At 38.8% G+C, this 13,957-nt stretch overlaps 2 protein-coding genes across 2 annotated transcripts; one reads left to right on the forward strand and one right to left on the reverse strand.

Annotated features, from left to right (window-relative positions):
- Positions 1 to 549: 549 nt before the first annotated feature.
- On the reverse strand, positions 550 to 10,508 carry LOC145493430 (EF-hand domain-containing family member C2-like). Its single transcript, XM_081472898.1, has 20 exons — positions 10,381 to 10,508; positions 10,200 to 10,287; positions 9,908 to 10,008; positions 8,858 to 8,928; positions 8,416 to 8,495; positions 7,628 to 7,749; positions 7,387 to 7,488; positions 7,107 to 7,222; positions 6,829 to 6,964; positions 6,610 to 6,714; positions 6,138 to 6,276; positions 5,818 to 5,983; positions 5,222 to 5,296; positions 4,430 to 4,571; positions 3,755 to 3,990; positions 3,080 to 3,161; positions 2,260 to 2,375; positions 1,611 to 1,777; positions 1,371 to 1,420; positions 550 to 856 (listed from the first exon to the last, which is right to left on the reverse strand). The coding sequence occupies exons 1-20, from the start codon at positions 10,420 to 10,422 to the stop codon at positions 779 to 781; spliced, it is 2,214 nt and encodes a 737-aa protein (XP_081329024.1). The 5' UTR covers positions 10,423 to 10,508; the 3' UTR covers positions 550 to 778.
- Positions 10,509 to 10,574: 66 nt separating this feature from the next.
- Positions 10,575 to 13,870, forward strand: LOC145493433 (uncharacterized). Its single transcript, XM_081472900.1, has 5 exons — positions 10,575 to 10,881; positions 11,720 to 11,828; positions 11,934 to 12,004; positions 12,191 to 12,268; positions 12,787 to 13,870. The coding sequence occupies exons 1-5, from the start codon at positions 10,740 to 10,742 to the stop codon at positions 13,038 to 13,040; spliced, it is 654 nt and encodes a 217-aa protein (XP_081329026.1). The 5' UTR covers positions 10,575 to 10,739; the 3' UTR covers positions 13,041 to 13,870.
- The last annotated feature ends 87 nt before the right edge of the window (positions 13,871 to 13,957 follow it).

The following is a 13,957-nucleotide window of genomic DNA, read 5'->3' on the forward strand; positions in this document are numbered from 1 at the left end:
AATAGTGATTTAGTGATTGATTGGTTGGTTGGTTGGTTGGTTGGTTGGTTGGTTGGTTGGTTGGTTGGTTGGTTGGTTGGTTGGTTGGTTGGTTGGTTGGTTGGTTGGTTGGTTGGTTGGTTGGTTGGTTGGTTGATTGATTGATTGATTGATTGATTGATTGTGTGAGCGAGTGGGTACTCTATCAACCAACAGATCGATCTTGTTAGCATAAAAAATCTTAACCATCGACAAAAGGTTTACTTACCTGTAATAGCGTAGTCCCGATAATATGAAGTTGTATAGATTGAATACAAAGAACTGTAGCATTCTGGACACGATACAATGCAAGTACAGATGCAAACTCGACCCCAGGTTCTCTCTCCTTTGAGAGAGAGGCTGGTAGGTTGATACAGATGTTCGCTGTATGGACCGCTGTATGGGGCTGGTTACTGTGTACCTTTACCATTTTGTTTTGTTAATAATCAATGTATCTGTAGGTCGAAACGTTTGACACTGTAGACTGTGAGTCAGTTAAATAAACAAGCATACGAACAGCAGTGGCAAATGTTTTTTTTTTCAATTCAGTTTTATTTCTTACAAAGGACAAAACTCCATTTTAAACAATATTAACAGACTTATTTACAATAAAATCCAGGAATCTTGCCGTACGCGTCTTTTTCTACAAGTCTGTTCAATTATAGCGTCTCCATTTCTAAGGCTTATAGCACTCCTGGACTTGTAAAGAAGTTGCACCATTGCAATATAAACTCAGGTAAGAATCGTCTTTGATCCAAGTTCAATCCACTTCAAGAAGACTTTGTAAAAGATCCTTGTAACTTACTAACCGAACAAACTCCTGCGGACCAATTCGCTGCTGAAACATAAAGGATAACAGAGAAATATTACAAAACAGTCTCTTAAAAAACGTATAATTTATTCCTTGTAATTCGAAATGGTCGTTGCACTTTCATCCTCTAGATTCATTAGATTTTGCCCTACACATTAAAAACCATTTCCGATAGCAAGTGAAATACTCTACAGTTAAATTACAACCCTGATTAACCTGATCTACAAAGAGAAATTAAAATTAAGCAAAGAAAGTTTAACATTCTTATAAGAAGTTTTTCCGAAACACATCTTAGAATAAAAACAAGCGATAAAAAAACGTTTCGATCTCCCTGAGATCATGTTCAAGTTGTAGAAAAAGGGAATGAAATATACAAATATAAGTACAAATTAGGGCGTAAGTTTAACATTGCTGCAGATATCTGTGAAAGGAAAGCCGGATTGCTGCAAGTTGTCACTCGAAGGAACAATCTTCTGTTCCTCCCGACCCTCCATTATCGCTAGTCTTCGCTTATTACTATAAAGTAAGCATATCAAATTACCGTAGATTTCGGATCTGGAGCTGCAGCCGGCACGAACTTCTGGGTTGTAACTGTCAAGGAAAAAAGGGGGGCAAGTTTATTATTGACAATAAACAATTTGATATTTCAACCGACGAAAAAGCTAAATAAACGCAAACTGAAACCGCTGCAACTTGCCATTACTAGGCCATTTACAGTACACGACCGTCCCCTCCCTCCATGAATCCGTAACCTCCCCACTCCTGTCCCGTGAAGACTCACCTGGCGAGTCCCTCCAGTTAAGAAGTTGTAGAAACTGTTCGTAGTTTGCCTCGTTCCTGTCGTTTCGTTCAACCTTTTGTAAGACGGCCTCTAGTAAGTCGTGCTTGGCAGGCACATTGAACCGTTTACAAGTGTTGTGGAGTTCTTGCAGAGGAAGGTATCCAGTGCTAAAGAAGTAAAACAACATTGCAAATGTTGAGATTTTTTATCCCGAGAAACCTTCTCCTTAGAATGTGAATGACTACTGCCTCCAGGTCAGCCACGCCTTCAAGTACTTAATTACCACTAACGGAGAACTTAATAAGCTTGCAAACTTTACGTTCATAGACACTGCTAAGTAGCATGAGCTATACTCATGAGAATACGGTTCGGAGAAATCTTACAACTTGCAAACGTAAATATCTCTAAAACGAAAAAAGATATCCAAAAAGGAAAACGCCATTCTTCTTTACTTTGAAAAGCCTTTCAAATATGCAGCAATTATTTTTCACTTCATAGGCACTTTAAATATTTTGCTTAGTGACTTTCCCGCTGGCGCTGACATTGGGGTTTTCTTATACTCCCTATTGTCATACAGCTGTAGGCAGAAATCTCCAAAAATATCCTGGCAGGTCTGCCCTCGAGGAAAGTAAGGATAGAATAACCTTACCCGAGCACATCTTCGTGTCTGCAAGAGTCCATCATGTTGGAGAAGTCCTCAAAGTTAGCTTTCCTCAGTTGTTCCTGAATAGCCACCACTAACATCTGAAGATCATCTTCTTCTTCCTGAAAAGTGGATCAGGAGTCAATCTAAAGCAAAACTCACATTGCGGTCTCTTAATGTGACTCCGAGACTCTCGACATAGAACATATGGAACACTTAATAATATCGGTTTGATTTTTGGAACAATATTCAGCAAACGATAATAAATCAGTTGACGACTAACGATGCTAAAAATCAACAAACCTTGAAAAGGTAAGGCTGGAAAAAATTCCCTTAATTAGGTATATTTAATTCCTTTCACTACAGTTCATGCCAAACGACTGAAGGCATAAGCCTTTATCAGACAAAAACGACCTGGCATATCGCTGCTAAGTGATAACATAGTGAGCTTTGTCAACTACAACCTGACAACACAAGTAGCTGCAAATTAAATGATAAAGCGAGAGGGCCATAGGAGAACATATTTGACGGCAAGTACCTAGAACCTGATCAAAGAGCCAGAACTCTCAAGTCCCAGGCAAGTGCCTCAGTGGTAAATAGGGACCTTAAGCAGTGACGATGGTGACGCCTCGCAAAAGTCAGGGATTTGTATTTTACCTTTGAATTTCACAATAAGCTAGATCTGTTCAGCCCGCCGATCGGTCTAACTTGCTCAAACTAAATATGTCACGCCAGTGATCAACTCGAAAAGATTTGATAGTGGTTTGCCTAAGCTCCCTAACACTTTATCATACAACATTTCTTGAGTGCTGTTAGTGATGTTTACCTTATAATCTCCAAAGTATCTAGACACTGTAAGCTGTTCATGCACAGTCAGCAGACCTCGTCCAAACTCGTCTAGGATTTCCCTGTAAAGCAAAAGTACGCCTTTTAAACATTACAGAAACTACGACACTTCAACTTCTTTCGAAGCAAAAATCATTTATACTCGAAAGTCACACATATATAGGCTCCTTCCTTGTGTTTACAGCTTCCCAAATTCACAAGCACATTGAAGCAACCTTCTCCCTCCTGCCACTGCCCAGAATAAGGCAAAGACTGTTGGACCCGGAGTGGGCTCCTATATGAAAAGGTCGGAGATGCTCGTTGGAAATTTTGAATCAAACCCCTAAAAGAGACTAATCTGCATGTGGCTCAATCTTTATTTGACCCCTTAAAGATACCACTTACAGTGAAATAGGCTCAATTATCAGCCACTGTTCAGGAAGGGAGCCCACGCTTGTTGAGTGGACTTAAGAGAGCCTAAAAGATACTTTGACCGCTAAAAATGGTGTTTTGTCATGAACACCCTTAGCGAGACCAGAATCCTTGATTTATATCCCAAAGCGAGATGACAGGCATCCCCAACATTTTCATATTTGAGTACTCCCCTCCAACTCCAGGCTCTAGGATCAAAGGTTCACAACAAATTTCATATTGGCTATTTCAAAAGACTATTTACCTGAAACTGCTAGCGCGTATTTTGCCAGAATTGTTTGGATCGTGTTCCTGGAATTCAGATTTGATTTCTTCGTACTTCTGTTCAAGGATCTGCTTCAGTTTTGGAAGAATAAAATGAACGTTGGCCTGAGGGAACTCAGCCGAGTGTTTCTCCATATAATCCACAGCATATTCATCTGCGTCAATCAGGATAAACTTGTATTTGTGAAACTCAACATTTGCTCCGATGTATAAGTCCTGCAAGGGAATTGAAACAGTAAGATTTTGCAAACTGGGAAAACAAGGTCGCAGAACGGACCGTTGTCCGGTTTAGCTGGACTGGTGAGATCAAATACAAAACAAACGTAAAGCGAGAAGCTTCAGCGGCATAATTTCTGCCATACACGAAATCTGCTTTTTAATGCCGATAAATTACAAGAGAATAATCGAACACCTGCCAATGTTATCGCAGATCTGTTATCATTAACAAAATCATACAAAGGATTCAAGAGTTCTGATTCTTATTGTTGAATCAGAAACTGCACGAGATGATATCAGTATGTCACCACTATCATGTAACTAGGCGACATCGCAAAAACCCTCCAAGTAGATTCTCAACAACATAGAAGCGGAGTGAATGGCTGCTAGTCATAAAGAAGTCTCATTGTCACGACACATCAAAGGTAATATTTCTTACTTGAGCGATAAAATAATTAATGTCATCAGGTTTCTTGATACGTCCTCGTTCCAAAAACTTGCCGCCCAATATCCCAGAGTTCCTCTGGGGTGGTTCAAACACAAGAACAGTGTCATCAGAGAGGAAGTAAGAGATGATGAATCTGTAAAACAAGATGTAGTCTCGTTGTTCCTTGGATCAAATTATCACATATTTACTTTGTAATAAAAACCCACCACATGGAATCTAACTTTTTCATAATAATTATGCAACCTCTCTATAAAACTTTCTCATTGCATTACGTTTTCTATCTAGGCCCAGGTAACAGGGCTCAGAAAAAGTGCCATCTGGTCATATTTTCCAGCCAGGCAAGTAACATTTCATTCTAACTTGCTTTATGGGCGAGGGGCCAGGCACATCTTCTGCCAGCTAAAAAAGATAAAATAAGACTTGCCCAAGGCAAGCAAAATCTGGGGACTGCTTATCCAAAGACAAGCTTGAAGTCAAGTTTTTTTTAGCCCTAGGTAATCGTTAAAAGATGTTATTTTTTAGGTTTTGGAATTGAATGTTGCTGTATGAGTTCATAACAAGCTATAACACACTGAATTACGAACTCACAAAGTTACCAGCTCCCAGATGGCTTGACAGCTCAGTCGGTAGAGCACTGCACCAGTATCACAGAGGTCATGGGTTCAAATCCTGTTCAGGCCTCAATTTTTTTCCAGGCTTTAATTTCACAACTGCTTAAGTTGTGTGTGTAACTGCAATAATCAATCATGTCTTCACTACATCACTGTGTTTGTGTTAACTCACCTTCTATCCATATCAATGGGCCGTGTTGTGTCCAGACGGGCAACAAACCGAAGAACATTGCTCTCAAGACCGTGTCTACAAGAGATAACAAATCAGTTAGTATGGTCAAACTGAGTTGACAACAGATAAACAGTGACAAGAACTCCGCAAAGTTATTTATATTTGAGATCAACACTAAAATTTTTGACATCAAAGCTCTAGAAATGTGAGGAGTAATTTCCTTGGGTCAAGTTCGACAGTTAGACTTTGGCTGAATCAAAATAGAATCAACTGCAGTGGGGCAAAACCACCAGTTCTGACTCAGACATAAAAGACTTTGTGGGGTAATAGACCATTCCTGTATTCCAACAAACAATGGCACCAAGTCGAGGTCAGGGTGGACAAAAATACAGCAAATGTATGAAAATGTCCACCCCAACCTCGCTCTGGTGCCATTATTCAAACGCACTGATGTGAAATGTGGGAAAGGTCTATTATTTCTTTCTTCCAGATGTTGTCACAAAGATAGACAGCAAATTCTACTTTCGGCCTCTCTGTAATTTAAGTCGCAATGTTACTTTATTTCAATTTGGCTGATGGCATTAGTTTATTCCCACCTGTCTTTTTCCATAAACTTCTTGAAATCCCTTCGAGTAGGCTTGGGTCTGAGACTGAGACATGTGGCAAGTGAGTCTTCCTCAGAGCCAAATCCATTGTATGGGGGGATCTCACGTGCCGGCAGGGGCAGCGGGTCTGCTTTGTATTTGATATTTTCAAATTCCTCTGTGGGAAAATAAACGAGCCAGCAGTTGTAAATACTTATATATGTGTCAAGAAGCACCAATTTAGACCTCCTCAAAAGTTTGATAAATTTTGATATTTACCCCAGCAACTAACAGCAAATTTTCAAATACAATGAACGAGCAGGATAACTTACGAAGCCCATATTTTGACTTGTAATACTCCTTTGTAAACTCGTCACAGTCACAGATACGGAATTTGCGGCCCCACACATTGAGAACAGTGCCTAGAGTGAGGTCACTGTCATGATAATAATCTGTATGGACTGCACCAGTCTGAAAAATAACAAAATACAGAAATTTATCAGTTCTCAATAAAACATTCCTTACAAAATTGAAATTGTGTCTTTGTACATTCCATTTTGAGTCACACAATAAACTTGTATTTATTTCTCTATTTTTCATTTGTAATAGACCAATTTCAATATATTAAAATTAAGCCTAAAACAATAGACCTCTGCACGAGGCTCCGGGGAATAAATACAGAGTTTGTGGGGTTTATTCCCCGGAGCCTCGTGTTGAGGTCTATTGTTTTAGGCTGAATTTTAATATATCGAAATTGGTCTATTATTATAATACATAATTTTTATTATTATCTTATTAAATTACCTTCAAGCTATCAAGAATCCATCTCCCTCCATGTCCCATGGGTCCAAACACATTTAACACTGTTCTGCCAGTAATCTCTCCTGGTTGTCGCAGTGATGTAGGTTCCTAAAACAAAAGAATAACAAAGTTTGTTTTATCTCTTAATCCAACAAACCTTTCACTCAATCAACAAGCTAAATTCTATTAAAGATATCCAAGCAAAGGGCAGTTAAATTATACCTTTGGTAGTCGTTGCCGTCGCAGAAACATAGGTACTGCATCTCTACCACTATTGTTAGGAATGCGTTCACAGATCTCCACAGTATCATCAGCAAGGAAATAATGTAACTCCATTTCACGAGCATCACCAAACATACTAAACAGAGAGAAGACAAGTTCAAGAATAAACATAGAAATAACAATTATATTGTTTTAGAATTGCACTCTATGTTCATTAAAATAACATGCAATAAATGAAATAAGATAGAATCTGACAGCTGATTCAATAATTCACTAACCTGTCACAGTCATCCCAGACACAGAAGAATCGCAGTACATTACGATCAAACTGCAGAAACTGCTTAAGGGTGTCTTCCTTTTCGTATGGTCGCAAAGGCTGCATACTCTCCACCAACTAGAAAATAAAATGTAAAATGTCACATTAAAACACTATCAGTATCTGATGGCTGAAGTGACACAAAAAGTGCAGGAGTTGTTTTAAAAAAATAAACACAAGTCTTTCGAAAAACATTGAACATCAGGGAAAGAACATTTTAAAATTAGATTAAAAGTTAACACCTTTTTGCGGTGATCGGTGTATGGATCTCCTGGAATGTTTTCTGGGTTATTGATTCTGACTCCAAGTTTACGGAGGAAATTGTGAGTGAAATCATCACATCCCTGTCAAAATGTAAACAAACTTGTTAATAATTCTTACATCAAATTCACAGGAAAAGAAACTCCATAAAATTTTCCTCTATTTTGTACAAGTCTTCAGATACAAGTACTTCTTATACTGGAAATATTAAATATTACTTACAGTGATTTTAAAGGTGCGTGAGTACAGCATGATTTCTTGACCAACATTAAAGTTCTCCACAGTGTAAAATTCTTCGTCATTGGGTGGAGGAAGTGGAATGCGATGACGGCGAATCAGAGTTCCTGTTAGTAAATACCAACACGATTTGTAAGACATGTCTAGCTTATTATTCAAGGTTAGATATGTGAATGACTGGATAAACACTGCATGGCTACTGCCTTGGGTAATATCAAGGTCTCAGAAAACAACTTCAAGTCACTATATCCTTAAGGGCCAGTTAATAAGTGCTTTGATATGCCACATCTATCCTTGCCAATCTCCAGAGGAGAAGTGCTGAGGAAGGGGTGTGTCGAAAAACAACACTTTTTACATAAAATTACTTAAACATTTCAAGAGCGGTGGGGGGAGGGGGGAGTCAAAACTAAAAAAGCCTCTGCAGGAGTGGATGAGTATTTTATGGCCCAACACAACTGAAGAAAGCACTTCACGCTTCCACCATATTTTTGGGCAGTATGATACACATGCAAATTTGTAGTCGAGAGTCTCAAGACACAACTTGATCTAGCTTGAGCCTGCATGTAGTGTTCATGCTGATGCTTGCAAAATAATGCACGATTTACAGGGCTGTCAATAAGAGCCGTAACCTGTAACACCTGTTACGGCTGAGTATGTTTGATGTACCCTTGATGTTATGGGTGAACTAGCCTGTAGTTGATACAATACGCCTATAAAGTAACACGTTTGCTACAGGTATGAAGATCAAGGCTACAGCCCTGCTTTAAACATACCTTGAGGAATTCCACTGTTTTCAACTTTGGGCTCAATCACCTGAATGCTATCATCCTCCAAATAAAAGTATATTTTGCATCTAAAGTAAGGAAATCCAATCAAATAGTAAGATTAATTGGCCACTGATTATACTCCGGTGTTCAGCAACATATCCATGTAGATGATCCTGATAGAATCTCTCAATATCTCAAAGGTGTTTGGTCACTTCTCTACTTTAATATTCCTCAACATTATGCATGTACATGTAATCCTGCCTGCTGCACAGAAATATATTGTAGAATTCCCTGAAACTGAGCAACTTCAAAGCTTCAAATCTCTCCAGTGCAATTCGAAATGTTCCATTGATATCAGAAAAGGCACCAGAGGTTTTTTTAATAGTGGACTCTTGCCTCCTAATTTTCTCTAGCCAAGGACTGGGTTTCACATCTTAAGATAACATACCTCCTTATCCTATATTGCTCCTCACGTTTCTCATGCACAGCTTCTTGGAAGTAAGCATCAAAGCACAAAACCTGTATTTCAAAAAACCTGTATTAATCCCAGCCTTTAATTCATGCCTCATCTATTAAGTATCTCCTATGTCAATTATCTCAAAAGAGAAAGTTATTCTTGATGGCCTGTAAGGGTTAAAAGAGAACACAGCAGACTTCTTTCCATGAGGTTTGTAATTAACTGTTTTGTTTTACCACACAGCCAAAAGAAATTATTACGCTCTCTGAAATTCATTAACTATCATTCTGGACAACAGGATGAGTTAATGAATTGGCCATGGGCTCAAGACAGACAACTCGATCATATGCAAGTCCAGTCTTCAAGGAGGGTCATACAGGGTTATTCACATAATACGTGATTAGCTGATTTTATTTTCCATGAAACATGAATTTAGGTAATTATTCTTCATGATCTGTGACCTGAAGGTTTCGTGTGACCCATGAAGAACTAGAATTATTGACATTATTAGTCGATAATCATGATTTTACCACTCTATTCTACGTGATTTTGAGACGTAAGTCCTCTGAATGGTTAGACTCGTCTTTTGAGAGTTACTTAGGTAGGCAATTTGCAATATGGAACCTTGACTAAGCCTTTTGCGATTTTACTTTCAACACTCTTTCTAGTGTAAGGACAGGTTATTAAAAAGAGTATCTTACTTGCTCATTTTCGTGATTCGGGAAAAGGAAATTTTTCTGTCAATGATCGTCCATTTTTTCATTGCTGAACCATGCCAGAGAACCCCCCCCCCCCCCCCCCCTGTATGACCCTCTTCAAGTTAGTGCCTCATATGCCTGGGTACCAGTTATACAGACTGTTTTGCTGCCCAGAAAGTTAGCTTAGTCAATCACTGTAGGTATACCATTGGGTATGTTCTCGAAGCAGAATGAACAGCTATGAACTTCGGAGCATAAGCAAAGTTAAGTGAAAGTAGAGTTTTATTTCAGTTCTTTATAATTAATGTAAATTTTTCCATTCTTTTTATCAAATTGTGTTTACCTGTCTGTCAAATGCAACCCAAGCTGGGGCCTCTCCACCAATTCCTTTCGGATAACCACTGTGTCTTGGTTTAAGCTTTTGTCCTGGTAATGGATCCCCTCCTAAAAATAATCAATACGATATAAACTTCAGCTTACATGTAAGAATATGGAAGGAATGATAAAAAAAAAAAGAGACGAACATGTTGAGAGGAAACATTCACAAGCACGATTCAAACATTCGCAAACGCGATTCAAACATTCGATGAACAAATTATTGTTTCGAAGAAAAATAGTACAGTTTTACTGCATACCGATTCCACTTTTAGCTTCTCCAACATAAACTGATACATCATTCCGATAATCAAATTGATGTGATTTGTGAAATTTTGTCTTGCCAATCTGTGGAGAAAGATCAGAGTTAGGCGGGTTTTACTACAAGCTCTGCTGAAAATAAAGAAAATAAGACGTCATTTCTGACATTTAAATTCGTACCTTGCGGTCGAAAACTTGTCCTGGAAGGAAAGGAAGAGCCATAGTTGTTTATGGAGCAAACTCTGTTTAGCTTTCTCAAGAAGCTTTTCTGAATCCAAGATGTCTGCCGTGTTGCTAATATACGGCTCGTCACTATGATTTCTTGGTTTACCATAGCAACGCGTTCGAAATCTTACATCACTGTTGATTGGTTAAAATTCTTCCATTCTTCCCATTTAAACCAATCAGAGCTCTGAATAGAATGTGTTGGTTCTCCCGCCAACTGGGTTTGTTTGCGGGTTTTTCATCGTTTTTCCAGCGATTTACATTTTTTTTTACTCTAAAGGTTTACGCAAAAACAAGATGTAGAAGATAGATCCATGGTCTTCTTTCATAACATCAATCCTGGGGCTCGTGTCCAAGTAAGATGGCGGGGAGAAATCGAAAACGGGACGATTCGATATGCGGGTAGCTTGGTAGCTAAAGATGGCGAATGGGTTGGCATCGAGTTGGACAATAGAGGTACCGTAGCGATGCTTCGATCTTGCTTAGAAAACGTTTTAATAACCCTATAAAGTGAAGTTAACTTGTCAGTCGATGTCACCAAACCCAAATATTTCTAGCTGCGTAAACAAAGGCTAAGATCAGTTGATATACATACATACATACATACATACATGATGGCGGGGAGAACCTTGTTTCACACTTGATTAAATTGAGTGCCTCGTGTTTTGATTGTTTCACTTCAAACTACTTTCTCAACAACGGTACCCGGACGAGATATAAACGGGATAGAATGGAATACTGGGGTTCTCTAGACGGTTTTCTCGGCTCTCGGTTCCGTAGTTCGATCTGTTGATACTTATGCTTGTTCTGGCAGCATGCAACCTCAGTTCTTTTCAAAAAATATTTATACCTTAAATCCCCTTTCAAGAAGATCATTGCCAACAGTTGCCTTGATTGGTATCGTCCAATTCTTTCTGTTGTGATGGCCTCCTGCACAGCTAAGACAAATTAATTTTGGAGACAACCTAACGTCAAGAACGGTTACATTTTCTCTGAGTTTATCAACAGAATGAGATGTAAATGATAACCAAAGTCCACCTCGGGTCAAGTGCTCGATAGTGCCAGCCAGATGTTATCCCAGTCACTGGACTAGGGGTGTTTCCTACTTTCCGCAGGCTGGGAAGGTAGGCCATCAGAGGGTTACCCTTAGCATTAAATATTTACCATAAAAAGTAAAGAGCCCTGAGCAAGAACACAAGACAGTGGCCATCAGGAGCCAACATGCTTACAGTTAGACCTCCAACAACAATAGTTGATAACTAATGTTACATTATTTTAATCATTGCATTTCAAGTTGGTAACACAAGTGGTCTGTACAAGGGGATCCAGTACTTTCACTGCAGGGATGGTTATGGAATATTCACCCATGCAAGAAACGTCAGATTTATACCAAGCAAAAGAATGTAAGTTAATAATCAAAGCAGGCTCTGATGGCAAGGGGAGGAGACAGTCAGGTGCTGGTGTGTAGTCGCAACTCATTCGGTGTCCTTAATTCTTGCTTTTTTCAGGTTACGTGATTCATACAAGCCAGTGTCAAAGGCATCTTTTATAGATGAGACTCTCTTTGCCAAACCTGAAGGTATTGTAAATCAGACTTGCATTGTGTTTCGCCTTTTCATGTCTTAGTCCATCAAAGAGGATTGCCTTGTTGAGAATTAAATGTCATTGTGTCTACCTTTCGATGTAAGGAAAGGAGAGGTGAAATGTGCATCACCCTGCACAGTCTAAAGCTTGGTTAACTATGGTATTCTTTGTTCCTCCTCAGTCACCCCAGTGAAGAGCTTCTCAGGTCCTGAAGTCATAACTCCCAAGTACCTTGACAGAGTTAAAACAATGATTCAAGGTCTGATATTACTTAACTGGTGATGTTCCTACTACCATATTTGCAGAAAAATTCCAGAGGAGTTGATTTTTTCTATTCATGTTTCAAAAAAAAGTAACAATGTGCAGTTCCAGAAAATATCCATACTACCCCACAGAATGGATTGGAATTTTCTTGGGAGTGTGGGGTTCTGTAAGACCAAAAAATGTAAAGAAATGTACGAAGCTTAATTGGAATTTCCAGAGGGGTGGCACGTCTTCGAAAAAATCCCTTCTGTGGGCCTGGGGAGGTGTGGATATTTTCTGGAACCACACAATTTTGGTCATGCATATATGTATCCAGCAATATTAAGAGACAATAAGCTTGAATTTAATGTACATATGAACCAGAACATCGTAAAGAAACAATACTTAGAAAGTTGCGGTGTATAGGAGCCAAAGATATACTGGTAATATGTTATATGGACTCAAAAAGTAACATTCCTGGTAAGGTGCTTAGCCATGTTACTCAACTCAGACTTATACAATTTATTTAAACAGGTGAAGTTACTTGGCCTGAAGCAAAGACTAGATTTAACAAAAGTCACTTAGTTGGGGCACACATACCATCTGCAACAAGACAACGCAGCCAATCAGCAACAAGTCTCCATCACAACAAAGATTTTAACTGGAACAAACATTTCATTTCTCCCTGCTCCATTCCTCACAGTCACGTGCCTCGACCCATTTTAAAGAGAATGTTAAGATTTGAATACTTTGGGTCAACAATTCCAAGGCATTCTAGTCTTTCTTGAGGAAGTATTGTTGCCAAAAGCAAGCAGTGTGAGAAAGGTTAAGGGCCAATGGTGGGGTGACTCCCACATGAAAAGGTCGGGGATACTTGTCGAAATATTTGAAGATTTAATATATGACCACTAAAAGATGCCAGTTAAAACAGAGTAGGCTCAATTATCAGCCATTGTTCAGGAAAGGAGCCCATGCTAGTAAACCAGACACAAGAGACCAGCAGAAGTTGAGCCTAAAAATGGAAATAAGAACGTTAACTTTCTCTGATTATCATTTCTCCGAGTGCACCCTAAAAGATATTTTGACTGCTAAAAATAGTGGCGTTTAGTCATCATCACCTTAGGTGCAACCAGAATTCTAGATTTATACCCCGAAGTGAGATGACCAACATCCCCAACCTTTTGATATGGGATTCCCACAGGGGTACAGGGGCTTGCAGTACTCTACAGTAAATACATGTCTGGGTTTCTCAATGGGAAGTAAAAGATATGAGAACAATGAAAGTACTTTTCAGTTGTGATTAAGCAATCAAAGGAAGACATCCAAATTAGTACTGATCCCCTGTTTCATATATAAGGTTTGCATTGACAGCTACAGTGTATCTACAATTATGTAACTATTATAGGATTTTCATTCAAATCTTAATCAACTCTCCTCAAAACTTTGTAATTTTCTGAATTTGGCTTGTATGGTAAAAAGTAAGGAAGAAGACATTGTTTAAGAGTTCAAGAATGACACGTTTCTCTGATTTTGTTCATTATTATTCATGCATATTGAACTACATGTACATTGTATACAGTTTACATTCAGTGGAAATTTCTAGTTACAAAATGTTTTTCAGAGTTTCCACTAGTTTTTGCTAGTTAAGGGTCCTTGGGACCCCCAGTTCCAAAGATTTGGGGGTTCTTTTTGCTTTTCAGGGGCC

Source organism: Orbicella franksi, chromosome 7 (assembly GCF_964199315.1).
Source record: "Orbicella franksi chromosome 7, jaOrbFran1.1, whole genome shotgun sequence".
Classification (NCBI taxonomy): Eukaryota; Metazoa; Cnidaria; class Anthozoa; order Scleractinia; family Merulinidae; genus Orbicella; species Orbicella franksi.

What these genes read in the sequence shown, in the direction of transcription:
- LOC145493430 (XM_081472898.1), bottom strand. Translation starts at nt 10,422, where the DNA reads ATGGCTCTTCCTTTCCTTCCAGGACAAGTTTTCGACCGCAAG. An exon ending in AAACAGTGGAATTCCTCAAG is followed by an intron (nt 7,750 to 8,415) that starts GTATGTTTAAAG and finishes ATTTACTAACAG; the next exon opens with GAACTCTGATTCGCCGTCAT. An exon ending in CCCATTGATATGGATAGAAG is followed by an intron (nt 4,572 to 5,221) that starts GTGAGTTAACAC and finishes CTTGTTTTACAG; the next exon opens with ATTCATCATCTCTTACTTCC.
- LOC145493433 (XM_081472900.1), top strand. Translation starts at nt 10,740, where the DNA reads ATGGTCTTCTTTCATAACATCAATCCTGGGGCTCGTGTCCAAGTAAGA. An exon ending in TTTATACCAAGCAAAAGAAT is followed by an intron (nt 11,829 to 11,933) that starts GTAAGTTAATAA and finishes TGCTTTTTTCAG; the next exon opens with GTTACGTGATTCATACAAGC. An exon ending in AGTTAAAACAATGATTCAAG is followed by an intron (nt 12,269 to 12,786) that starts GTCTGATATTAC and finishes TTATTTAAACAG; the next exon opens with GTGAAGTTACTTGGCCTGAA.